Here is a 27897-nt window from a genome sequence, read left to right as displayed (position 1 = left end):
CTACAATTGTCATGCCGCGTGCTCCCTCAACATCCTTTAATTCTACCTCTGTTTTACTAAAGTCTCTGTTATGAGAACCCCTCTCTATCATCCAGTGTTCCTGTTGTTTGTATTCTTACTTTTTTTGGAGGAAATGTTCATTAAGTTCCTGACAAAGGGAGAATGGTATTCTCTCTGTACATAAAAATGCCTTTTTTTAAAAAACAGATTTTTTATTTATTTATGGATACAAGAACTGGGGTACAGGCCAGAAGTGCAGAGGGTTAGAGGACTCACCAGAGACAGAGCAGGTAGCAGAACAGGCAGATTGACTGAAATACACTGCTGAGGGGAGCAGCGGGCGAGACAGGAGAGGTCTGCTGTGCTATATGGGTAACTCCCTGGCCGGCGGGGGATTGAATTCGCGCTGCAGAGGCTGTGGACAGCTTCACAATGCTGTGCTTAACCCTTGTGCCACCAGGGAGGCACTAAAAAAGCCTTTATTTTATCACACTTGAATGATAACATTTGCCTCAGTATGGATCTCTAGATTAGAAATAACTTTCCCTGACAAATTTCAGGGTATTTCTCCATTGCCCTCCAGCTTCAAGCACTGCTACGGAGAAGTTCAATTCATTCTGACACCCAATTATGGTTATATGACCTGTGTCTTTTATCTGGAAACTTTTAGGATCTTCTCTATGTTCAAATATTTCCCAGTGATATGCTATTCTCTGAGTTTTTTAAATAAAGAATTGTTCTGGGCACTCAGTGTGTTCTGTTAATCCAGAAATATCTGTCCCCAGCTCTGCTGCTGTTGCTGCATTTGTTTATTAATTTCCTCCTCTTTATTTTTTCTGTAACTTTTAATATTTGGATACTGGACTTCCTGGATCAATCCTCAATCCTATTATTTCTCTTCTGATTACTATCTTTTTAAATTTTAGTTTTCCTTTCTGGAAGATGTCATTGCCTTTTTCTTCTAACCTTTCTAGGAATTGCTTAGATTTTCGTCAATTTTAATTTCAAAGGTCTTATTTTTAAAAACAAAATTTTAAATATTCCTTTAAAACATCATCTTCTTCCTCTTTTATGGGTAAAATAACTTATCTTTGAAGAAATTAATAATATAATTTTAATAATTTTTGTCAGGGATCTTTCCTCACTTCTTTTTTGAGTTCATTTGTTTTTTCATGCTGGAGACTTACATAAAGTTGGGGAAGTCTTTGGTATCTGCTAATTTTTAGAGGAGACTAAGAAAAATAGGGCATGTTAACTGAGGGACATCTGTAAAGAGTGATTACGTTAAATGTCAGTATCTTCAGGTATTTTTTATTGAGTTTCTACAGGGAAGAATCAATCTGTGCCTGTACTAGGGCAGGGGAAGATGTAAATCTGACTTTGAGTGTCCCTGAACTCAATCAGGAGGTGGGGTTTCACTATTTAGCATATAAGATTTCCACTTAACCCTTTTTTCATTTACTCGAGAAGTCTTCGGTTTTCTGCAGGCATAGGTGATGGGTAGATCAAGGGGATTCCGCTGATCAAGGTGTTGACAGATCTGATTCCTTTTGAAATCTCCTGAGGAGAATCTGTTTCTTATCATGTCTAACTTCTAGAGGCTGCCAGACATCCTTTGGCTCACAACCATATTACTTCAGTCTCTGCTTTTTTAAAAAAGATTTTTGTTTATTTATTTATACAAGCACTGGGTACAGTCAGAAGCACAGGAGGGTGAGAGAATTCACCAGAGCCAGAGAGGAGAACAGAACAGGTAGACCGACGAAATACACTGCTGAGGGGAGCAGAGGGCGCGGCAGGAGAGGTCTACACGCCACGTGGGACCCTCGCTGGTGGCCGGGGATCGAACCGGCGCTGCAGAGGCTGCGGGCAGCTTCGCAGCCCAGCGCTTAACCGCTGTGCCACCAGGGAAGGCCCAGTCTCTGCTTCTACTTCTACTCCAGCTTTGATCCTCTAGCTCCTCTCTCTCTCTCTCTCTCTCTCTACACACACACACACACACACACACACACACACACCCTTGTGATCATGCTGGACTGACCTTGGTAATTCGGGACAATACCTTCATCTCAAAAACCTTCATGTAATTATACCTGCAAAGTCCCTTTTGTCATGTAAAGGGACATATTTGTATGTAAATATGTAAAGTAACATATTTATAGATTTTGCAAATTAGGACATGGGCATCTTTGGGGGTCATCATTTAGCCCACTACAACTAGTAATAACATGCTGCCTCAAGTTTAATAAAACCAAAAGGCAGTATTCTCAACTTTCTGGGTTTTTTTATATTTGTTCATTTTAGTGTATCCAATCTCATATTAATGTTCCAACATCTTACAAACTTCCCTGTATTTAAACCATATCAAACCTGAACAACTAAGTCTTTCTGATTTTTTAGACAAATAGGTTTTGATTTCATGACTATTATAATTACCACATCAGGACTGCTGTGGCAGTCTCCTAGTATGACTCCCCTAATCCCAGACTTATCAACATAATCCATCCACCAAGGAGTAACTGGATTACTCATTTCTTAAATGTAAATCTATTCGTGTTATCTTTTTTGGTAGTTTCTATACAGCCCTGTCTCTATCATCATCTTTCTTCTCTTACTCTTGTGTTCTGGCCATAATGGCCTTTTTTGTTGCCTTTCTGAAATGCACTAAGCTTCAATTCAAATGCAATGTTTGCTTTTTGTATTTGTTGTTCTTAGTCTGAAATACTTTTCCTCCTTTTGTCACTTGGCTAACTCTTACTTTTCAACCCAGTAGTCACATCTTAAAGAATGCGTTCCATGAAATTCTACACTGATTTTTGTTCCAATGTAATAGCTTTCTATAATCTTCTCAGCTTGTTATTCAAGCATCCTTTACACCTCTACTTGTGCAATTAAATTTTTAATTAATATATTTTATTTTTAGAATAGTTTTAGATTTACAGAAAAATTGAGTGAATAGTACCTTCACCACCCCCAAACACAGTACATCCTATTTAGAATCTTATGTCATTATGGTACATATTACAATTGATGTACCAATATCCATACATTATTATTAACTAAACTCTATACCTTATACTAGGGTTCAGTCTTCGTGTTGTATAATTTGTTCCATTCCATCAATACCTGAGTGTCCTATGATTTAATTTCATTCTATCACTAATTATTCAGTTAGGGTCAGATCTCATAAGTTAAAGGACAAGGTGCCCCTCTTTGGACAGAAGTTATCAATAGGGTTCTTGTGCTATTTACTTTTCTGTTCGACTTGGCTACAAATTTGGTGGTTCTTACCAGAATCCTCCTTTAAGGCTGATGCTTCTCTAGCATAATTACATACCTTGCTGAAAACACTATAGTCACAATTAAAAAAAATTTTTTTTAAAGGATTCAAATGAACAGTCAGATGCGCAGGCACATCAAGCAATGTCTAGAAGAGTCCTGAGTCTCTGCACCTGTGGAGTTGGGATGTGTCACCTTTCATGTATATGGATACATCTACCAACCAGAGAGCTCCATTGAATCTGGGTGTTCAGGATTTTTATTTTGGGATTTTGTTATATAGGTATGATGTGCATGAACTCCGTCTCTAGCGCCCTCCTCTCCCTGAAGGTGGGAGAGTGGGACTGGAGATTTCAAATCTCTAGTCACTCATGAAACTATCATGAAACTCCAAGTATTTCTGAAATTCTTATATAGGATTAGAGACAAAGACTGCACACACAAGATTTGTTATGCCACATACTGCCTTATGTTTTCTGATGAATACATAATATCGTAAGTATACCATTAAACAATCATACAGAATAGTTTCATCAACCTGAAAAACAAATACTGTATGCTTCACCTACTTATTCTTCTCCATATTCCCTAAACTCCTGACAATCACAGATCTTTATACTGCTACCATAATTTTACTTTGTCAGAATGCCATGTGGCTGCCATCATATAACATACAGTAGCCTCTTTAGAATGGCTTCTTTCACATAGTAATATGCATTTCAGGTTCTTCCTTGTCCTTTCATGACTTGATAGTTCATTTCTTTTTATAGTTTAATAATAGTCCATTGTTTGGATGTATAAAGAACTCATATAACTCAATAGGGGAAAATCAATCATAATGTAGAAATGGGCAGAGGACTTGAGTATTTAGAAAGTACACAAATAGAACACAGACAGTAGAAAGTACATGAAAAGTTGCTCAACATCATTATTCATTAAGGAAATACAAGTCAAAATGACGATATCACCTCATAGTTGTTAGAACAGCTATTTCAAAAAAGAGAAGAGGTAGCAAGTGCTAGTGAGGATGTAGAGAAAAAGGAACATTTATGCACCGTGACAGAATGGAAATTGGTACAGCCACTGTGGGAAACAGTATGGAGGTTGCTCAAAGAACTAAAAATAGAACTATCATACAATCCAGAAATTCCACTTCTAGATATTAAAGGAATCAAAAACTGACTCAAAAATATATCTACATCCCTATGTTCATAACAGCACTATTTACAATAGCTAAGACATGAAACCAATCCAACTGTCTGTAATTGGATGAATGGGTAAATAAGGTGTTTTATATATAATATATATATTTATTATACACTTATATACATTTATTATATATAAATATGTAAAAAAACCTTATTTATATAAGATATATATATCCTTAAAAGGAGGAAATTCTTTCACCTGTAACTATCCGCATATCTTGAGGGCACTTTGCTAACTGAAATAACTCAGGAAATTGAGATAGGAAAGACAATTACTATATGATCTTATTTATATGTGAAATCTGAAAAAAAGGCAAGAATAAAGTAAGCTAATAGGAAAAAACATCAAATTTGCAGTTTCTAGAATCAGGGAATGGGAAGATAGGAAACTGAATGAAAGTGGTCAAAAGTTGCAAACTTCAATAAACATAGGGATGCAGGTGCCCTTCGGAATTAATGTTTCTGTGTCCTTTGGATAAATATCTAGGAGTGGAATTGCTGGATCATGTGGAAGCTCTATCTTCAGTAGGTCAAGAAATCTCCACACAGCTCTCTATAGTGGTTGGACCAGTTTGCACTCCCACCAGTGCAGGAGAGTTCCTTTTTCTCCACAACCTCACCAACATTTGTTGTTGCTAGTTTTTTTAATATGTGCCGTTCTCACTGGTGTAAGATGGTATCTCACTGTAGTTTTGATTTTCATTTCCCTGAATGCAAGTGATGTTGAACATTTTTTCATATGCCTGTTGGCCATTTGCATTTCCTCTTTGGAGAAGTTTGTTTTTAGCTCTTCTGCCCATTTTTTGACTGGATTATTTTCTTTGTTTTTGTTGAGTCTCATCAGCTCTTTGTAGATTTTTGTGATTAGTGTTGTGTGCAAAAATTTTTACAATAGCTAAGCTATGGAAACAACCCAAATGCCCAAAAATAGATGACTGGATCAAGAAGATGTGGAACATATACACAACGGAATATTACTCAGCAATCAAAAAAGATAAACACATGCAATTTGCAGCAACATGGATGGAGCTAGAAGGGATCATGCTTGGCAAAATAAGTCAGAAAGAAAAAGAAAAATACCAGGTGGTCTCACTCATAGCAGGAATTTACCTAAATAAGGGACCAGGAAAAAGATTAATTAATACAAAGTAAATATCAAAATCAACAAGCAACTATAAACCAGAGAAAACACTGGGGAGGGAAGGGGCGAGGAGAGGAAGGATTAGGGTCAAAATAAGGGGGAATGCAATTGTATGGGGAATATGACCAAAATGAAAATGCATACATTGTGCAAAAATGAAAAATGATGTAGGAATTATATAAAATAAAATATTAAAAAAAGTTGCAAACTTCAGTTGCAAGATAAGTGCTACGGCTATAATTTACAATGTAATGATTATAATGAACAATGCTATATGGCACCTATAAAACTTATTAAGTTCACCTAATAATGTAAAGTAAATACTGAGTGTTTTCATAACAAGGAAAAATAGTTTTTCTTTTTCTTTTTTTTTTTTAGTATCTATATGAGATGATGGATGTAAACTTATTATGGCAACTATTTTGTGATTTATGTAAGACAAATCATTATGCTGCACACCTTAAACTTATACAGTGCTGTTTGTCAATTATATCACAAGAAAACTGGAAAAAATCCTAGAAGAAATTAAAGAAATAAAAAATATTTAAAACATTTCATGGGTTTCCTTATATAAATCTTGTACACGTTTTCTTAGATTTATGCCCAAATATGTCTTTTTGAGCTAATATAAATGATTGTGTGTCTTTAAATTCAAATCCCAAGCATTCATTGCTGTTTTACAGGAAAGAAATTGGCTTTTGTATATAACTTTGTATCCTGCTTCCTTGCTATTATTACATATTAGTTCTAGGATTTATTTGGCAAATTTCTTGGTCTTTTTAATGACATGATTATAATCCCGAAGAATTAGCCAAATAAGCCCACTTACCAGTCTTCATGCTGCTTTGTCTGATATTAGACAACAATATAGTATTGTCAGTCATAATTTCTCTTATTTTTTGAAGTGTTAACTTGGCCACAACTTTCTGTAACTTGAATATAGCATTTTCCAGATCAGTGGTTTTCACCTGAGGGTTCACATCACTTATCTCTTAAGTTTTATTACTATATAGATGATTAGGACCTACTAGACTTATAAAATCTACGTATCTAATATAGTTCATCTCTTTGTGCTATGATATGTCAGAATTATATAAAAACTGATTTTTTTATCTGTAAAAACTTTCTTCAGTTTTATAAATTAAATGTAATGTTACATATTCATAAAAAATAAGTAATAATTTTATTTCTTCCTTCTCAATCTATTGTGTAATAATTTTACCAGCTAGATCATAAACACTCTAAAGACCAAACGATTCATCTTATTTACTTGTTCTCTCTTTTATGTTCAGATTTTTATTAGTTCTGCCAGAGGCTAAATGATTGTGGCACTAAATAATTTAACTGAAAATAAAATCTAGGTTAACGCTATTTTGGGAATGACTATATGGTAACTACGGTACTCTTAGGTAAAGTGTCTCTGCTTCTTTGCATGCTAAATGATGTAGTATCTATCTTACAGACTGATGTGAGGATCAAATAAAACTATATAAATCTAGGACAACGTCTGAACTGTAACTACTCTCAAGAAATATAGTGTTTAAGTTTTGGATCAGGAAAGTTGCTGCTTTATTGTAGTAACATAGCCTTCAATTGCTAGGCCATTAGTTGAGATGGACAAAAAATAACAAAGGATAAAGGAAAAACCTGTAACACAAAGAGGACAGGCGGTTGAGAGCGTTACGTGGGAGGAAAGTTTCTGAACCTGTGCGCGGAGAGGTAAAGCAGGGAGTAGAGGAGTGTAGGACCGCGAAGGTCAAAGTCCCAGGCTGGGTTAGGAACTCTCCCCAGGATAGGTTCTCCGGCCTCTCCTTGTTTTGGAAGTGATGGGAACCAGCTCCCAAGAGCGGAGGTGAACACCTAAGAGCAGGTGGCACCCCCACCTTGGGTAGGAACTGCCGTGACGGTGGTGAAGGTCGTCCTGCTAGCCCTGGGCAGCCAGAGGGGCGCTGCATTCCCCGACCCCCGAGCGGTCCCACCTTCGCCCCCGCCCCCGCTCCGCTGCCCGGTTACCACGGCGACGCGGTCACCTGACCGAGCTCCGCGCCTGCGCCGGCGGAAGGCGGGGGCCGCGGCGTGACGCGCCAGGCGGGCGGACCCGGAGCGCTCCTCTCTTCCTTTCGGGTCGCTCGGAAGTCGGAGCCAGTGACAGAACGCGGCGGCTTCGAGCGGTTTCCTGCGGCCTAGGTGAGCCGTCCCGGGGAGAAGCACACCCTTCTGCGCCCTTCCTAGTCCGGCGGGGACGGGGGCGGAGGTGTGGGGACTCCCGCCACTTAGCGGGATGCGGCCGGAGCGCAGCGGTTTTCGGCAGGCGGCGGCGACGCCCTCTCTGGAGTGGGCTCTGCGCCCCACCTTGAGCCCCGCGGGGCCCGGGGCGAAAGTTTGCGCTGGCTGCGCGCGCTTCTGGCCTGCGCCTCTTGGGTTTCCGCGTGCGGGTCCGGCCAGGGGTGGGGGCCAGGGGGCGTTGGGGGCACGTTCCTGAGGCCCGGCCTCTGGCGACGCCGGCAGCCCCCGCCGCAGCTCTGGGACTCTTTGTGGGGCCGGCCCCTTTCGAACCTTTTTTGTTCCTTTTGGATTCGAGTCCCAGAAATCTGGAGAGGTTGCCGCAGGCTGCTGTTGTGCCGGACGTTCGCATTCCTTGGGCTGCACTCATCACCTTCTGGGGGGCTTAATGGGGACGTCCTGGATTTGGAAGGAGGAAGGAGGTGTTTGTAGAGTGGGCGAATCCTTGACTTTGTGGAAGGAGTGGGGGAGAGGTTGTTTGCTCTGCCCTTCTTTCTGGAGAAGTTGGAGGAAAGGGAGAAACATTACCAGTTGGGTGTGTTTCGAAGGAAATAGCCCTTGAGATTTAATGACTCAGAGGTTTCGTTTCAGGATTTCCTTGTAGTGGAAAGTGAAGGCATATTGTGAAGTTTTCATTTTTACCAAAGTGGAAATATTTAAAGATGGAGTCTACTAAAGTGCCAGTGTTAAAAAGAAATGTCCAGGTTTATCTAGTTTGTACGTATTATTTGCGTATACATGTACTATTATTCTTTTCCATTATCTGAGTTATGTTACTTAGGAAGTACATTTGTTTAACCAAATTCTTAGCATGCTCTTGTTTCAAAGAAAAACCAATAGATTAAAAAGGAAAATCTTTGAAAACAGCTGCAGCTTATAAGCTTTATCTCAAGTATATAAATGATTAATTTAAACTCAGATTTGTCCAGTCTTCTTTTTTTTTTTTTCTATTCGAGATTAAGGGCAAACAGTTTAAAAAAAAAAAAAAGCTCTTGTTAAATTTTCTCTGTTCCCAACTTAGTTCGATAAACTTACGTGCTTTAAGTAGTGCATAAATATTATGGTTCAAGTGGTTTGTGCTACAGAATAGAAATAAGGAAGTGGACTGTCTTAAAATGTTCAGGAAATAGTTACTTTACTGTAGTACAAATTTAACGTGGACAGTGTTGACTTTTAGTTATGTTTGGGCGTCCTAGAAAAATATAAAACTCATGACCAAAAGAGGAAGATTTATTTAATAGGTAGCAGTTGAATGTAGTGTTCAATAAACAGTTGCTCAAATTGAACATGACTCAACTGTTTTTTTTCCTATTTTTACCAGAAATAAGTACTTTTTTTAAAGGTGGTAAATGCCAAGAGTTTCCACAATGAAAAAGAAACAACTTTACAGTGCATCGAACACTTTTAGTAATAGTTATCATTTATTTGTTTTAAGTGCTGCTAACATTTTTTTTATAGTTTTTGAGGAGGTAAGTAGTCAATGCTTAAAATTTCAGCACTAAAAAAGGTGTGTAGTATGAAGTCTTTTTCCTTTTAGTTCTCTCGGCCAACTGTGTTTCCTTTCTGTAGAGGCAATTGTTTTATATTTCTTAGGTATTTACCCAGGGATATACATATACAAACATATACACGCATACTTAAAAATACCTTCTTTTCTTTTCTTTTTTTAAATTGTGGTAAAGTACATGAAAGACAGCTTAACCTTTTTTAAGTATGCAACTCAGTGGTGCTAAATACATTGATGTTGTGAAACCATTGCCACCATCCATCGGTCCTCTTGTAAAACTGAAACTCTGTGCCCATCAAACTATATATAACTCCCCGTTCTTCCCTCCCTGGGGCCCTGGCAATGACCCTTACACTTGATTTGTGTTATTTTGATTACTCTACCACCTGGAAGTGGAATCTTCCAGTGGGTTTGTCTTTTTTTTTTTTTTTTATGATTGGTTTACCATTCTGTGTAATGTCTGCAATGTTCATATATGTTATTGCAGAATTTCCTTCCATTTTAAGGCTGACTAATAAATACTCCATTGTATGTATATACCACATTTTGCTAATTTGTCAGTGGATTCTTGGTTTGCTTCCGTGTTTTATCTGTTACTGCTGTGAGCATGGATGCACAAATATCTCTTCAGACCTTGCTTTCAAATCTTTGGGGCATATATCCAGAAGTGGAATTGCTGGGTTATATGGTAATTCTATCTTTAATTTTTTTTAGGGAAAGCTATGCTGCTTTACGTAGCAACTATATCATTTTACATTTTCACCAACTGCACAAGTATTCCTTTTTCATTATCCTCACCAACATTCATATGCTTATTGGCCATTCTGTATCTTTTTTGGAGAAATGTCTGTTTAAATTCTCTGTCCATTTTTGAATCAGCTCATTTTTTTTCTTTTTTTTTTTTTGGTTTTGTTTTAGGAGGTCTCTAAATATTCTGGATGTTAATCCCTTATCAAATGTATGATTTGCAAATGTTTTCTCCCATTTTGTGGGTTACACTTTTATTCTGTTGATAGTGCCTTTTGATAAACAAATTTTATATTCTCAACAACTCCAATATGTCTGTTTTTTTCCCCTTTTATTTTGTTGATGTAGTATATAACACAGGTTTTTGTATTTGAATCATCCTTGACAGTCTAGGATTTAATTACACTTGTTGAAAGGTATGTAATCCTCTTTAAATGCCGTTAAATTCTGTTTGCTAATATTTTCTTGAGGATTTTCACATCAGTGTTCATACGAGATCTTACTAAAGTTTTGTCAATTTTGTTGATCTTTTTGAAGAATCAACTTTTGGTTTCATTGACTTCTGTTTTTTTCTATACACTTGTCTCTGGGTAATTATTATTCCCACACTTCTACCTTTGTGTTTAATTTATATTATTTTTCTAATTTCTTAAGTTCTCTCCTTGCTTTTAACACAAATACTTAACAGAAAGTTCCTTATTTACTGTTTGCCTCGTGCCTTTGTTTTTTCAGTTAATGATAATACTCAATATTAGTGTACATAGAACTTCCTCCTTTGTTTCAAGTCTTTTGTTATTACAGTCAGTACTTCAGTGAATAAATTTTTATATATGTCACTTCCTATATACAAAGTAAAGACCTAAAGTGGCATTGCTGGGTTGGAGGATATCTGCATTTATTATTTGGTAGATATTACAGACTCTCTGTGAAATTGTACTAGTTTACACTCCTACTCTGCTACTCCATGGATGTTTTTGCAAAGCTTTACTCTCAGAGTTATTAAACTTTGTGTTTTTGCCAGCCCTGCTTGTAGGTGAGAAATGGAATCTTATGGGTAAGAAGAAATTACAGTACTTAAGAGTGAATTTCATATGACCATGTTTCTCAATGACTTAGCAGACTCTCTGGAGGTTATCAAAGGGAATAGGGGGACAGAGGCAGATGGGGTATCGGCATGGGTCATTTGGTAGAGGGAGTAAAAAAAGAAATGGTAATAAATAAGAATCTGGGTATTTATTAAAAGGAAGAGTTCCTAACTCCTTCCATGGAATTCATGTCAGCCTAGAAACCACAGTTCTTACCTTTTCACTTTAACGATGGTTTCTTTCACTTTGCAGTAGCTTTTTAGTGTGATACAGTCCTATTTGTTTACTTGTTTTTGTTTCCCTCTTATTGGAAATGTATCCAAAGAAATTGCTAAGGCAGAGATCCATTAGCTAATCACCTATTTTTTCTTCCATGTATTTCATGGTCTCAGATCTTATATTTAAGACTTTTGATCCATTTTGAGTTGATTTTTGTGTAAGATAGTATTTTACTTTCATTCTTTTGCATGTGGCTGCCTGGTTTTTCCATTGCCATTTATTGAAGAATTATCTTTTCTCCACTGTATGTTTTTGGCTCCTTTGTCATAAATTAATTGACCATTTGTGCTTGGATTTATTTCTAAACTCTCTAGTCTGTTCCATTGACATAAGTCTTTTTATAAGTGTTATGTTGGTTTGATTATTACAGTTTTGTACTATGGTTTGAAATTCAGAAACATGATGCCTCTGGCTTTGTTTTTCTCTCAAGATTATTTAGGGTCTTTTGTGGGTCCATGCATATTTTAGGAGTGTTCTATTTCTGAGAAAAATGCCATTGGAATTTCAACAGGGATTGAATTGAAATCTGTTGATGTCTTTGGGTATTGTTGACATTTTAACAGTGTTAATTCTTCCAATCCATGAACGGGGCTATCTTTCCATTATTTGTGTTTCTTCAGTTTCTGTCCTCAGTGTTTTTCAGCTTTCAGTATACAGGTCTTTTATTTCTTAGTTAAATTTATCCCTTGGTATTTTTTTTTAAAGATTTATTTATTTATGCATAGAAGTGGGTTGTAGGTCAGAGGTGTAGGGGATGAGAAGATTCACTGTAGACAGAGTGGGAAACAATGGGTAGAATTTATTCTTTTTGATGCAATTGTCAATGGATTTTTTCTTAATTTCGCTTTCTGATATTTTGTTATTATATAGACATGCAACTGATTTTTGTGTATTTTGTGCGCTATAACTTTACTGAATTTACTCTAACATTTGTTACTAGAGTTTTTGGGATTTTTTACATCTAATATGTCATCAGCAAATGGGAATAGTTTTGCTTCTTTCTAATTTGGATACCTTTCATGTTATTTTCTTGCCTGATTTCTCTGAGTAGGACATCTAATACTATTTGAATAAAAGAAATAGTTGACATCCTTGACTTGCTCTCAATCTTGGGAAAACTTTCAGATGAATGTTGAATTTTATTTACAAAATGCTTTTACTGCATCTATTGATATTTTTATTTTTCATTTTGTTAATGCGGTGTATCATATTAATTTGCAGATTTTGAATAATTTTTGCATCCCTGGAATGAATATATCCCACTTCATCTTGGTTGGTGCTCTTTTTTAATATATTGTTGAATTCATTTTGCTATCATTTTGTTGAGGATCTGTGCATCTCTTCATCAGGGATATTGTCATGTAATTTTATTTTCTTTTGTTTCTTGTCTAGTCAGCATCAGTGTAATGCTGACCTTGTAAAATTTCCAAGTTAGCAAATGTTTCTCTTTTATTATCTGGAAGTTTAAGAATTGCTGTTAATTTTTCCTTAAATGTTTGGGAAAATTCACCAGTAAAGCTGCCTGGTCCTGGACTTTTGTTTATTGGGTTTTTGCTTTTTTTCATTACTATTTCTGATAAAATCTCCTTACTGGTAATTAGTCTGTTCAGATATTTTACTTCATGTTTGAGTCTTGGTGCATTGTTTGCAGGAATGTATCCACTGCTTTTAGGTTGTCCAGTTTGTTGACATATAACATTATCTCTTAATGATCCTTTGCATATCTGTGGTATCAGGTGTAATGCATTCTCTTTCATTTTTGATTTTATTACTTTAGTCTTCTCTTTTTCTTCCTTGGTGGATCTAGTTTGTCAATTTTGTTTATCTTTTCAAACAACCAGCTCTTAGCTTGCCAGTATTTTTTTCTGTAGACTTTTTAAGTGTCTTTAATTTATTTTTACCCTTGATTTTTGGTATCTCCTTCCTTATAAATGGGCTTAGTTTCTGTTTTTTAATTTTTTTAAATTGCATGAGTTGTAAAATTAGATTATCTGAGGTCTTTCTTCTCTCTTAATGTAGGCTTTTATCATTATGAACCTCTTTCTAAAGCTGTTATACTACATCCCATACGTTTGGTATGTTGTATTTTCATTTGTCTCAAGGTATTTTTTTTTCTCTTTTTACTCAGTTGTTCAGTAGCTTGTTGTTTAATCTGTACATATTTGTGAATTACCTAGTTTTCTTGTAACTGATTTTTTGCTTCATACCATTGTCGTAGGAAAGTAGGCTTGACGTGATATCTGTTGTCTTTTTAAGAATTTTTTTGTGGCCTAGCATATCATCTATATTGGAAAATGTTTCTGTGGATGCTTGAAAAGAATATGTATGTTTATGATCATTAAACCCCTTATCAAGTAAATGTCTTTCTTTAATGTGGGTCTTTTTCTAAGGTTTTATTATATCCTTTCCTTTGGGACTAAGCCTCTCTTTCTTCATTTCCCTTGATACTCTTTGTTGGTTTTAGTGATTACATGAAGCAGTCATATCTCCTAGCCTTGAAGGAGTGGCCTTTTATAGGAGATGAACCTTATTCAACTCTGCTCTAGCTCTTGCTTGTCTCTTAATTGTTTGTAATTGTCCACTCTACCGTATTGTTAGTGTCAGTGTCCCAAAGGGGAGAGTGTCACTGCACACCTCATTCAGCCTGAATGGAAGTCAGACCCACAGGAAGAGCTTTTGAAGTATGCAAATACCTCTTTCAGAGAAAGACTGAGATGAATGTTTCTGTCTACTTCCATTACACTCAACCTTAGGTTGATAATCTAGTTAAGAGCTGTTTCTTTGTATGCTGCTTTCTGTGGAACACATGAACACAAGCCCTCCTGGTCACTAAAGCCAGACTATCAAGCGATGTGCACTTTGGGCAGCAGCAACAAATGCTTTTTCTGAAACAACTGATCTGGGACCAGGCAAAAAGATCTAAGGGGCAAAGGTGGGGGGTGGGGTTCTTTCATCCTGCTGTTCTTGTACTATGCCTGTAGTATTTTAAGATATCTCTCTCTCTCTCTCTCTCACCATCCTATGGGAACCTTGAACTATCCTATGACCAACAAAACCAGACAATCCCTTAGGTAGCAACTGCAAAATCAAAACATCAGATACATTGTGCTATACTTTTTTTTAAAGATCAGTGATTCTGCAATTCTGAGTTACTATTCTAAGAGGTTTTTTTTTTTTTTTTCAGTAATTCAAATGAAAGAAGAACATTTTTCAACTTAAAACAGTCACGTGTTATTGTTAAGGGAGAGCTGTTTGGTGGATGGTTTGAGAGAAAGGATGAATTCTACAGCTCAGAAAATAATGAATATTGCCATTCTCAGGTGATAATAGCAGGAAAATTTTACTAGTATGTTACTTTCATCATTAATCGATGTATCACCACCATGAAGTAAATTAAGTTAGTGTTTCAAAGTATTACATACAATATTTGCATTATGGAGCTTTTGCTTGTACGCAATCTAAAGATTCAAGGGAAGTTACTCTGACATTGTCTTGAGGGTTGCATAGTCAAATTAGAAACTTCAAACAAGGCAGAACTGTCAAGGGTTGGTTGTTTGCAACTTAAGTCATTGTAAGGAAATCCTGAACCAATTTCTAAGCACTGAAAAACTTAGTAGAAACTAATTTGGGGGTTATTTCTAAGGCATAGGGATTTTCTGATTGCGGAGGTCTTGTATAAGGAATGAAGAGAGTCAAGGAGGTTGCAAAGAGCAAAGAATGGGTCAAACTTGGTTTAGGAGTAAGTGCAGAGCACCAGTTCTTTCCAGAAATTAGGCCAGTGAAACTAACCTGTTATAACCAGGAATATTTTGATCAAACTCTGATAGATTGGCAAGGTTTTTTGTCTACTGATCTCAGGAGCAGTGGGAACTATAATTTCTTACTGATCACTCAGCTAAAGGGAAGGCCTTGAAACAAAATTTTGTAGTTGGTATAATAATAGTGTTTTTGTATGCTTTTTGGTGAGCGTGAAATGAGAATTCTCACATTGATGTAGTAGTTATTTTCTGAATTCCCTTAAGTCTCATTAGTGGTCGTTCTGAAATTCCAACCATAATTGAAAGTATTTTTCAAGGGTAGGTTTGTGGTTCTTCAAAAAGTAATAAATGCTTTGACACTTGACATCAGGTCAAAAATTTTAAATATGTATATAAGTGAGTTCACAGAAACCTTCGAAAAATAATATAAGCATTTGTTATTCTCTTGGAATGCTTTTTATCAATGTTATTCAAAATTATAGGAATGCAAAATAAGAATATTTGCACTTATTTTGATAATGCTGCTAGAAATATTTAATAAGCATTTGACTTCTTCTGACATAAAGCATCATGTTAGATAAGAAATAAGTGAGACACTACATCAGAAATAAAATGTGGACTTTTACCTCAAGTAACAGAAATAAGTAAATACATACTTGCTGTAATGTAAGAGAGTGAAACTGCCATATTAAGACTAACATAATGTCAGGCTGAGCTATTCAAATGTGTCCGCACTGAATTGACTCTTTAAAGTAGGCCTCAAGGCTTACTTACGAGGATTTTGATAGAGAAATCCTGTAAGTACATTCCAGGAAGATAAATCCTGTAAGGACATTGCAAAGATAGTGGAGACACAGAAGCAATTGAGGTGGTATAGCAATTGAGGGGAATAGCAAATAATTTGTGACTAGACCATTGTAATGATTAAAACAAATGGCATGAAATGAAGTCAAGAAAAATATTTGAAGTAAAATTGAGGAAATCTTTGTATTTAAGAAGAATGGTGAGAGTTATTTAAGGTCATTTATTTATTTATTTATTTTGTCATTCAATGTTTTTATTTCTCTTGGATAAATACCTAAGGAGTCAAATTGTTGACTCATAGGGTAATTAATGGTAACTTTTAAAATTTTTATTTATTTTTTTAATTTAAATTTTATTTTTATATTCCCCATAGAATTACAACCTCCTTATTTTGACCCCAATCCCTCCTTTCCCCGCCTCCCACCCCCCATAGAGTGTCTCTTGTTCATAGTTATTTGTTGATTTTGATATTTTCTTTCTTATAGTTATTCTTTTTCCTGGTCCTTTATTTAAGTTTTCTAGATTCCTGCTATGAGTGAGACCATCCGGTATTTTTCTTTTTCTTTCTGGCTTATTTCGCTGAGCATGATCCCTTCCCGCTTCATCCATGTTGCTGCACATTGCATGTGTTTATCTTTTTTGAATGCTGAGTAATATTCCATGGTGTTTATGTACCACATCTTCTTGATCCAGTCATCTATTTTTGGGCATTTGGGTTGTTTCCAAATCTATTTAAGGTTATTTAGAACAAACTTAAAACTAAATTTTTTGAAATGCTAAGTTCGGGTGATACTTTTTATTTTTAGAAAATTCTGAAAAACCCATTTGTCCTTTAGACTTGAGTGTGTGGGTATGAGTGACTTTAGAGCTGTTCAGACAACTTTAACATTTGTTTGAAGAAACGCTTCTCTGGGGAGAAAAATTAAGAAAACTACTCATTCAGTTTTGAAATGAGTCACTCATCCAGTTAACTTTTCATGAGGGAAATTGGATCTTATAATTAGTGCAGAACCAAAACTAGAAATAGTACTAGATTACCAGTCAGTATTTGTTCCAGTGAATTTAAAATGGTTTTGTTTATGATGTTGATAAAATGGCTAAAATTGTAAGTGTGTTTAAGGGCAAGGCTCCTAGGGAAGTGATCCTTTGAGATACAGAAAGGCACTGCTTTTGCTACCCTGGATTAATAGAATTAAGCCACAATAGATTTGTTTTCTCAAGAATTTTCACTTTATTCACAAATGTAGATCCAATTTTCTTCTTAAAAACTGTATCAGACCACTACTGTCTGATGTTTACTGGCAGTTCTGGGTTAGGGCTCTGCATAATTAGTCATTAGGGAAATCCAAAGGAAAGCTACATATCTTCTTCATATCTGTTAGGATGTGACCTCTGAAGTGACTGAAGTGAAAACTGTAGACAAAGCAAGTTATTAGTGAGGACATGGGGAAAACAGAACCTTTTTTCATATGTTGCTGGTGGGAATATATAATGGTATAATCACTTTGGAAAGCAGCTTGGCAGTTCCTCAGAAAGTTAAACATGGAGTTACCATGTGACCCAAAGATTCTACATAAATCAAGAAAGTTATAAACATGTTTGTTTTCACAAAAACTTGAACATAAGTGTTCATTATTAGTATCATTAGCAGCATTATTAATAATAGTGAAAAAAGTGTAAGCATCCTCAAATGTCATCAGCTGCTTGAATGGGTTAAAAAAATGTGGCTTTTATTCAGTGAGATTTTATTCAGCTATGAAAAATATGAAGAACTGGTACATACTCTGTAACATGGATGAAACCTTGAAAGCATTATACCAAGTGAAAGAAACCATATACAAAAGGCCACATATTTTGTAATTCTATAATGTCCAAAATAGGCAAACCAGGAGACAGAAAGTAGATTCATAGTTGCCTGGAATCGGAAGGAAGGGGAAATGAGGAAGTGTGGGATTTCTTTTTGGAATGATGACAATGTTCTAATATTAGATGGTAGGGATGTTTGCCCAACTTCATAAATATACTAAGAACGATTTAGTTACTTTAAAGAATGAGTTTTATGGTATGTGAAGTAAATCAATTAATATAAAAAATCACTTAATTCAGCACCCAATCAAGAGAGAGGGGGTCTCCCTGGTGGCATGCGGTTAAGTCTCTGGCCCACTGCCATGGCCTGAGTTTGATCCCTGGCCAGGGAGCTGATCCACATTGTGCAGGAGACCTCTCCTATCTTGCCAGCTGCTCCCCTTAGCAGATATTTCAATAGATCTGCCTATTCTGCTTCCCACTTTGTCTCTGGTGAATCCTCTCACCCCTGCACCTCTGGCCTACACTCCAGTTGTTCTATGCAAAAATAAAATCTTAAAAAAAGAGAGAGAGAAGCCACATAATAAACTTGAACAATGAAAGTAAAATACAGAATTATTAATTATAACATGATTGAAGAAATGGTTCACTATCAAGAAGTAAAGATAACTTTAATACAGGAAGAACAAATTGAGTAAGTGTCCATTTGTGCCCCAAGAGGGAGGAAGAGTGCCCCGGGAAGAGATTGCCTTCTTTCTGTATCTGAGCTGCAGGTGCAGCCATTGTTCAGTGGATGGTGAAGTTACTGATCATGAAACTTAACAGAAATTCTTTGTGCTGCTGAGGAAGGCCATTCACATGGAGGTGCTGTCCCTTGGAACTGGCTGCACAGTCACGAGACAGGTGCTGGGGAAAGCTGCTTTCAGGCTTATGCATTACTGTTGGTATAATGTTAGGCAGCTGCTTAGTGGAGTGCTGGCTGCTGTGCAGTACAGGAGCTGAGATCATCAGAAACTGCTCCCCAGGGCCAGATGCTTAGAAGCTGGTACTGCAGAGGCCTGGTGGGAATAGTATTTTGGAACCTGAAGGACAAAACCCTTTCTCCTCCAGTGTACCTCCAGCTCCCTCTACTGACAGAATTTAGCATCATGCTAGTTGGCAAAAAAGCAGTATTTAAAGGGCCCAAGTCAGTTTTCTCAGAGAACCCAATAATGGGTGGATTGGGAGAAGGAGGTGATAAATTGAGAGCTAATTCAAGAACCTGTGTCAAGCATTGTACTAGTTTAAGATATATTGTTTCATTGGGTTGAAAGAGAGTACTAGGTGTTCTGAAAATACCAAAACAAAATTTCCAGATCTCAAAATTTCTTGTCCTTTTAGAGAACTTTGTTTTAGTTACTATAAAAAGCAATTCATGATCACTAAAAATATTGAACAATATAGAAGTATTTAAAGTATAAAAATTTCTCTATTATCCTTCATCTTATCTTCTTACTCTTATTTCCTGAAGATTAGGACTATTGTTAACAGCTGGTTTATGTATTTTTTCTATGTGCATATGTGTGTGTACATGAATATATTTTTTCCTGTGGTAATACACAGGTTTTATAGATCGTGCATATGAGCTGGGGTTTTTTTTTTGTTGTTGTTGTTGCTGTTACAAGGATATAAACCTCAGTTGCTGTTAAGCACTTGTGTACACACAGTCACATAGTTATTCTGTCCGATTTTCAAAGTTTATGATTTAAAGGGACTTTTACTTGATGGCAAGGTTAAGATCTGTGATGGATTTAGTGTCACAGTAGTAAAGGAGGGAAAAGGGGGAATGGCGCGGGCCATGCTACCCATGCTGTCTGACAAGGTCCGGGCATGGGGGAAATTTCTGAAAAGTCAGAAAGCTCCATAGCTGGCTCCTGCTACTTCCTTTCATTTGTTTGTGCCAGTTATTGAAACCATGGAAATTTTCTGTAAGCTTTAGACTAACACAATGAGTGTTGGCATCGATGCCAGTTTCGGGAATGCACACCTCAGTAGTTTGAAAAAAATGTACCTTCCAACATGATTGATAATGAAACGGTTTCCGGTAATTCTCCATGTCCTCCAATTTGTAATTCAGTTACCACTAGTAACATTGAGTTCTCTAATAAACCACACTTGATAGAACTGATGGAACTGAGCCTGGTAGAAGTCCCACAAGAGAAGGCCCTGAGGCGCCCCGGGAGGCAAAATGGTCTGAGAAAAACACACCACATACTGTTTCCATGGCATCGGGACCTCTTGGTTCTATATAGGAAATAGAAAGCCACCCTCGACTTTACAATGCCTGCTTAGCTTTGTTTTAGTCACCTAGCTTGACTGCCTAAATCACATTGCATATAGCACCTGTTTCTACTTTCTGAATAACATACATCACCCAGGAAAATATGTAACCAAGTGACCAAGTTAATCATAGACTAGGAAAATTAAAAAAAAAGGACTGTGCACTGTTAATGATCATTAATAATTTCTGAAACAATGTAAAAGTGAAATCACATGATTGCCTGATGTAATGATCACATAAAGAATTTCTGATGTATAAATAAAGGCCTGCTGAGACCCTCAGTAGGAGATACTTGCACCCTGATCAAGTGTCGGTGCCTCCTCACTACCTCATCTACCTCATCCCCCCCCCCCCCAATCCCTCCACTTCAGCTTGCGCCATCTCATCCTTGCAGAAACTGCCCCGTCGTTGTCGTTGTCGGAGCTAGGCCTCAGGCAGGGGAAACCCTTTTAACAAAATATGGTAACCATTACTAAGTTAACATTTGTTGTACAGGCTAGGTATTCATATTTTCCCATATGTTATCCAATGTAAATGTTTCTTACCTGTGTTAAACATTTATATATTTTTATGTGTTTGTTGCTGACTACACAGGCTGTTTAAATTTCAATGAAATTTGAATCATAGAAACCGATTTTTTTTTCCTTTAGGAAAAACCTGCAACAATGGCTCTGTACCCATCTCTTGAAGACCTGAAGGTAGACAAAGTAATTCAGGTATGTTTAAGCTGTTTAAGCACGTTTTGTTTTTTGTCTTTCAGCTGTAGTTAGAAATGAGTGAAGCAAGACATTTAAATCACAATGCATTTGTTTATTTTTACACTTTGTAAACCTTTTTTATTTCATTACTTGCTGTAGGGGCAGGAAGCCCGGGGCAGGTTCTCTATGATCCTAGCGGACTGGGTAAAGGTGGAGTCCTGCAGCCCTCAGTGGCTTTTGCAGCCTTTTATTGGGATTTAACGGAGTACATGGCAGGCAGGGGTGCCGGGAGGGCCAGGAGGCTGGCAGGCCTCCCTGCCCCCAGCAAGTCTTCACCTTCTCTAGGCTCTCCAACATCCTCTTGTGGCCTTTGCTTCTCTGCTGGTGGTTTCTTTCTGCTCTGCTCCTTTCACTCGCATTCTTGTCACTTTCTTTCACTCTGTTCTTACGCTCCTCTGGTGTCCCCGTGACGCTGCCCTTATAAGCCCAGTCTTAGCCCAGGTGAATCCACTTTCGCATGCATGTCCACACCCCACTCCAGGTGCCCGCCATCAGGCATGCGTTCAGGACCACAGATCCATCATCTATCCTAATGGTGGGAGGGCAGAAAAGCCTGATACTTTTTTACCTTACCCTACACTTGCAAACTGAAAAGTTAATGATTGTGTTTCTTTCCACTGTGAGTAGGCATGGGTTATTGTTTAAGAATTGGACTTAACCGCTTTAACATAGCTTGATTGACTAAAATTTAAGCTAAATAAGGCATATTTAAATTGGCAAAATAGCCCAACTTTTTAGCTATTTATAGGTGTGTTTATAATTCGTACATTGTTCTTTTGGATCCTCAAGTCTTACCAGTTTTTAAAGTAATTTTCTACTATTATAAAACAGTAAAGTTCTTGCTACTTTTAGGAGAGCAGTTGTAGAAAAGCACCGTGAAAGCGTAGTAATTTATTTCCTTTTAGATATAAGCAACAGATACTTCACTTGTTCACATGCTAAATGACCTGGTTAGAGATTATTGTATTTCTAATATTAAAAAGCAAAAAAAACAAAAGTTTTCAGTCCTTCCTCTAAGTATTAGTTTTGAAGACAGATGCTTATGCTTAAGAATAAAGTTTGGGATTGAGATCACATCTTGCTATTTTGTAAACCTTATTATTTTTTTAACTGGAGATAATTTGGAGTTTATAATGAACCATCTGTTTCCAGTTATCTCAGCTTGTTCTCTTGTAAACTCAATCTTTTTCCCTATTGTTTATTTTTTCAATTTGACATGATAAACTGGCTGTTGTACTTCCTTATTCCTAAGTCTTTTAATATGGTATGATGAAATTCTTTTGAGTTGTTTAGTTCTTACCCTAAAGATTATTTAACTTGATGCCTTGATTTAGTTTACTATAAGTGAGATTTACTTCTTATTTAGGGAGTATAAAAATGTTAATTACAAACTTGTGAAAAGTCTTAAGCAACCTCAAACATACCTCAGGAAATTTTTCAGGCAAAATGTTGGCCTTTTTTGAAGGTGGAAGAAATGTGGCACTAATAAGTGTTGTGCAACTGGGGTGATTGGATAAATATGGGGACGATCCTGAACATACATTTCCCATCATAGATCCACTGTGGATATAAAAATGTGGTTTGTCAAATCTCTGAAATCTACTTACGGTTCAGCTGCCAAGACTTTGCTGTCTTTCAAGTGTTTGGTTCAGTCATCTTAAATGCTTCATCATTTCTTTCTTCAGTATTTTTCTCATGCGGTTTTTATTTCCACAGAGTTCATCTGAGCAGCACACTTTGAGCAGCATGCTTTCTTTTTAAAAAGCTTTTATCTCAAATATTTAGCATTCAAGAATAAAGATGAAGCCATTACTAGGACACCAGAGTACCTTGTGCTAAGGATTTGCAGATGGATCTGAAGGAATGAACGAATCTGCTTTCATCCTTTTAGTTTTTTATGGAGTTAATCACAGAATTAACCATAGTTGACTTTGAGCAGAGGTTTTTGATTCTGAAAACAGGAAAAAGAAGGAAAGAGTGAATATTGACTACTGACAAGTGTTGGACTAGAAAATAAAGAAGGCTAAAATCTACATGAGGCTGACCTCTTTTAGAAGCAAATTAAATGGCTATTTCCATTAGAACACCTTTCAGGTTCCTAACAGAAAGCTAGCTGCTCAGGTATAGCCATGCGTTAAGGAGGAAAAAATACTTTTTTTTTTTTTTCCTCACTAGATTTATTAAAGTATTCCTAAACTAAAGTCCTGGACTCCATTTTTATTATTTTTCTTACAATTTCCTAGAGGAGATTATATTTCAAAGGTATTCATTTTCTAATCATCTGACTAAAATTGCAGCAGTAAGCTGGCAGTTTTCATTTCGTAAACTCCTTTACAGTAGCCATTAGGCTGTGGCTTTTAGTATTATATAATCCTTGATTCTTTCTATCCATTTTGAATCCTTCATAGGACTTGTAGATGCTAGATATATACAAAATAAGCTAGAGAGAAACAGTGATATATCGAGTCAGTGCTCATCAATTTCCTTATACAGTGAACCCAGAGTTGACAGCGGTGACTCCACTAGCATGGTCTCGCCGCGGACTTTGTCTCAGGGCAGAAACTGTTACAGGGCAGGAAGAGGGGCAGCCCAAACCCCACAAACCTGCCTATTTTATACAGGGTTCTGCCATCCGCTGCATCAACATAAAACATATGAGACTTTAATGGGAAGGAACTTTAATAAAACTAGGAAACAATACAGGAAAGGCAAAGAGTCTAGTTTCTAAATAAAGCACCCAAAGTTACCCGTCCCCTCATGGGTAAAAGTCCATCCATATGGAATTGGCCCAGAGCAAGGCCCCAAAGCCTGACACAAATCTAAAGCATCTTCCAGTGGGGACTCACAGAAAAGGGTCAGAAACAACCAGACAAGCCCGGAAGGAAAAGAGCAAAATCAAAATCAAGATAAAAGCTGCCCATTGTCACCTCCCCTCGGATCTCTAACCCACATCTGTGTCACCCAGTCCACGACCAAAAGACAAGCAGTTTCTTCACGTGTCTCTAGGCTCCATGCGCCTTCTCCAGGTCTCCTTCAGGCTCCATCCTGCTTCCTTCCTTAGTCAGTCTCCTCTGCAGCTTCTCTCCCTGCTCAGCTCTACCCTCCTTGGGTGGGGCAGGGAACCTGGAACCTCCCCCTTTCCTGGGGACCACCCTGTTACAAAACAACATGCCTTGTCAGCACCTGGTCCTTGGGGTGAGAGGATTCACGAGAGACAGGGTGGGGAGCAGAACAGGCAACTCTACTGAAATACACTGCTGAGGGGAGCAGCAGGCTGTGTTTCTCCCTGGCCGACTGGGTATTGAACTTGTGCTGCAGTGGTTGTTGAAGCTTGACAGCGCTGTCTTTAACCCCTGCGCCACCAGGGAGGCACTTGACCCCCTTTTTGAATGATTCAAAATTTCAAGTAATTGTGAAACAAGTTGCTACATATAATGGCATATATAGTTTTTAACCTTATTGTACCATCTTTTTTCTACAAATCACATAATATGTAGCTTTGTTTACAAAGACCTTCCTATATATATTCTTCAAAATTCCTTGGAACAAGAACACTAGCAGTGAATGAATGAATAGAAAGTAGTAGCCAATGTAAAAAGGAACACTTTTTCTAATTAATTAATTAGGTTCTTTGGAGCAACTATAGGTTCGCTGCAAAATTGAATGGAAAACACAAAAAGCTTTCAGTTACCCTGACCCTGTACACTAATATCTTCTCCCATTATCAGCATCCTCACCTGGATGTACATTTATTTATAGTTTATTAAACTACACTGACACGTTTCGTTGTCACCTAAAGTTCATAGTTTACAGTATGTTTCACTCTTGGTGGTGTACACTTTGTCGGCTTTGACAGATGCATATGCAGTCACCACTGTAGTGTTTTATATAGTATTTTATTGCCCTAAAAAATCCTATATTTTGCCTGTTCCGCCTCCTCTCCCATGGTTACCACTTCTTTTTAAATATTCTCTTAGTTTTGCCCTTTCCTGAATGTCATGTACATGGGGTTATATAGTATTCAACCTTTTCAATGTTTTTTTTTTTGCTTAGTAATAGTGCTTTTCAGTTTCTTCCATGTCTTTTCATGACCTGGTCATGTTTTGGTTTTTGCTTTTTTTTAGTGCTAGGCAATGAATGTGTTTTTTTTTCTAGAAATTATCCAAGAAGTAATCCACAGGCCATTAGCTCCTTGGGAAATGTATACAGAGTGCTATTGGCAAGTTTATTTAACAGTTATAAATACTTTATCATTCTTTTATAGTCATTGATAAAGTATACTTTTTTGCATACTTTGTATTAGGTGTAGCATAATCCTTTGTTATGCTTATTAGAATGAAAATAAAGACTATTTCAGTGGGATATGCTAAAATAATAAATGAAATAGTAACATAATAGGTAATTAAATTTTTATGAATGAATTTGAGAATATTAATTTATAGCAGCATTATGAACTATTATAAGATACATAAAATGTTATGTAGTGAACTTTTATGATAGTATTAACATTTTGGAATGTGAAAAGTTTTCAATTTTCAGATTTCTTTTGAAAAATATATTCACAACATGCTTGAAATTAAACTTTCTTAAATAAAATTTCATTTTTCTAGTTTCCTTTTGGAAGTAATGAACTTATAAATTATATAAGAATTTTAACTAAGGGTATATATAACAGTGTCATCAGTACATCTTCATTTTCAGGCGCAAGCTGCTTTTTCTGCAAACCCTGCCAACCCAGCAATTTTGTCTGAAGCTTCTGCTCACATTTCTCAAGATGGAAGTAAGTTTATACTTTGAATTCATTCTTCTTGAACAGAAATATTTGTCAAGCCTTCTGCTGAAATAGGAAGTCTGAGATTTTTTTTTTTGATGGACAGCATAAAATTGGTGGTTAAAGCTGTATTAGTAAGAAGGAAAAAGAGTTTATTCCTAAAAGCAATCCTGTAATCAAGAAAAGAACTATGAGTATGAAGATGTGTTTTATGACTTTATGAAAATTAAGTAAATTAAATTCCAGCCCTCATAAATCCCTAACTTAGGAGTAATTCATTTATGAGAAAACATTGTGTGTGAACTGTGCCCCTGTGGTGAACTTTCTGAACTACCCAGCAGGAGATGTGGGAGTAGGCCATTGAAATTTCAGAGGATCTCATTTTGAGAGGAGATTCTCAAATCCTGGATTTTATGTCTCTGTGTTCGTTTCTTTGTTCCCTTTCCTTTCTAGGTTTATAGGGATTCACAACAGCACTCCTGAATAATATGACAAGATACAAAAAGAATATTAAGTAGGTTTTTATAATCTGTCATCAAACAAGTATTTGAAAATATTCATTACAAGTATTTTCTTGCATTTTAACTCACAAAAAAATAATGTTAAAAAGAGCTTTTGGAAATAGTACCTCATTTGATTAGTAAGGTGAAAACTGTTAATATTTAAGTACACTGTCCAGTATTTCATTGGAATGTGGTAAATGTTCTTAAAATGAGATGACTGAATTTATAAGCTTTGATTATTTTTCAATTGTAGTTAGCTGACAAGAGTTATTTCACAGTTATATTTACTATTTAGTAAAGTTATGAATTAACTGGCTTGACTAGACATTTTTGGTCACTTCCGAATTTGAGGATCAGTGGTATAAAATTTCTAATAAGACAGGTTAATTTTAAGAAAAAGGAAAGGCAAGATTTTGGAAAAATTATTGCTGCTATTGAGTATTTAGAAATCTGAGGTGGTTTCAATTACAAATGTCTTCATATATATGAGATTTGCCTTAAAACTTTTTCTGTATTTCCATTTTTTTATTGTCATTACAAACGTGGTGGGGATTGAAAGGTTTGGCGCGGTAAAGAAAAGGAGAGCCAGGCTAAATTTCTCAAAGGGAGGGAAAGTTTATTGCTCCCGGGCAGACCTCATGCACCCAAGGTGGGGGTCAGTGAAGCCGCTCCTGTTGTTAGGGGGATGCAGGGTTTTATAAGGTAAGGAGAGGTCAGGTGGGAAGTTGGGTTCTTAGGGCCAGAAATGTTTGTAGGGCGTGAAAAGGTTCGTGGGGCAGGTAGAGGTTCTTTGTCTGAAAAGAGACTTGTAGTGGGAGGGAGGAGGCTCATTGTCTGAATCCTCCAGGCAGGTATCCGTATTCCTGCCCCCATGTGGGCTTCCTGGTAGGCTTTTGCATTCCGGCCTCCTGCATGGACCTTTCAGGGATGCTTTCCAAATCGCCACTTTAACTTTATCCTAGATTTTATAAATTGTAAGATCGAGGCCGGGGCAGCTATGAGGCAGAGGGAGGAACTTGAAACTGCGGCCACTTGCATCCCAGGGAGGAGCTGGCTTTACCCGGTTTGCACCACGCCTTATAAGCAGCCATGAAAGAACAATAAGCTGCAAGAGAGAACAACTTCTTTGAAAAACAACTTCACTCCATCTCCCACCAAGGCCAGACCTCGTCCTATAAAAGATTACCATCATCCCCTGAGAGATGCGACTTCTCTGACCCCCGCGGAGGTCGGTGAACTTCGCAGGGGTGCAGTGAACTTTGCCTTTGAGAAATTTAGCCTGGCTCTCCTTTTCTTTACTGCGCCAACCCTTTCATAAATAAATACAATTTTTTTTTTTTGCAAGTAATAACACTTTATTTTTTTTTTAAATAATAAATTTTATTTTTATATTCCCCCATACAATTGCAAACGCCCCATTCTGACCCCAATCCTTCCCCTCCCGCCCCCCACCCCCCAAAAAGTGTCTCTGGTTCATAGTTTTTTGTTGATTTTGATTTTCACTTTCTTATATTCATTTTCCTGGTCCCTTATTTAAGTTTTCTAGATTCCTGCTATGAGTGAGACCATCCGGTATTTTTCTTTTTCTTTTTGGCTTATTTCGCTGAGCATGATCCCTTCCAGCGCCATCCATGTTGCTGCAAATTGC

General features: G+C 37.0%; 1 protein-coding gene across 4 annotated transcripts in view; it reads left to right on the top strand.

Annotated features, from left to right (window-relative positions):
* Positions 1-7700: 7700 nt before the first annotated feature.
* SDCBP (syndecan binding protein) overlaps positions 7701-27897 on the top strand; it is a 37154-nt gene continuing 16957 nt past the window's right edge. For 2 of the 4 annotated variants that reach the window (XM_037506346.2, XM_037506340.2), the window contains exons 1-3: positions 7701-7815; positions 20868-20933; positions 25677-25755. In XM_037506346.2, the coding sequence (XP_037362243.1) occupies positions 20883-20933; positions 25677-25755 (130 nt within the window). In that variant the 5' untranslated portion in view covers positions 7701-7815; positions 20868-20882. Of the gene's footprint in view, positions 7816-14736; positions 14850-20867; positions 20934-25676; positions 25756-27897 lie in introns of those variants that run through there. The other 2 variants (XM_054692255.1, XM_054692254.1) reach the window with 1 other exon arrangement.

This window comes from Talpa occidentalis, unplaced genomic scaffold, assembly GCF_014898055.3.
Source record: "Talpa occidentalis isolate TD23 unplaced genomic scaffold, MPIMG_talOcc4v2.1, whole genome shotgun sequence".
Classification (NCBI taxonomy): Eukaryota; Metazoa; Chordata; class Mammalia; order Eulipotyphla; family Talpidae; genus Talpa; species Talpa occidentalis.
Note: the sequence above shows the minus strand (reverse complement) of the source record. Positions and strands in the feature narration are given on the sequence as shown.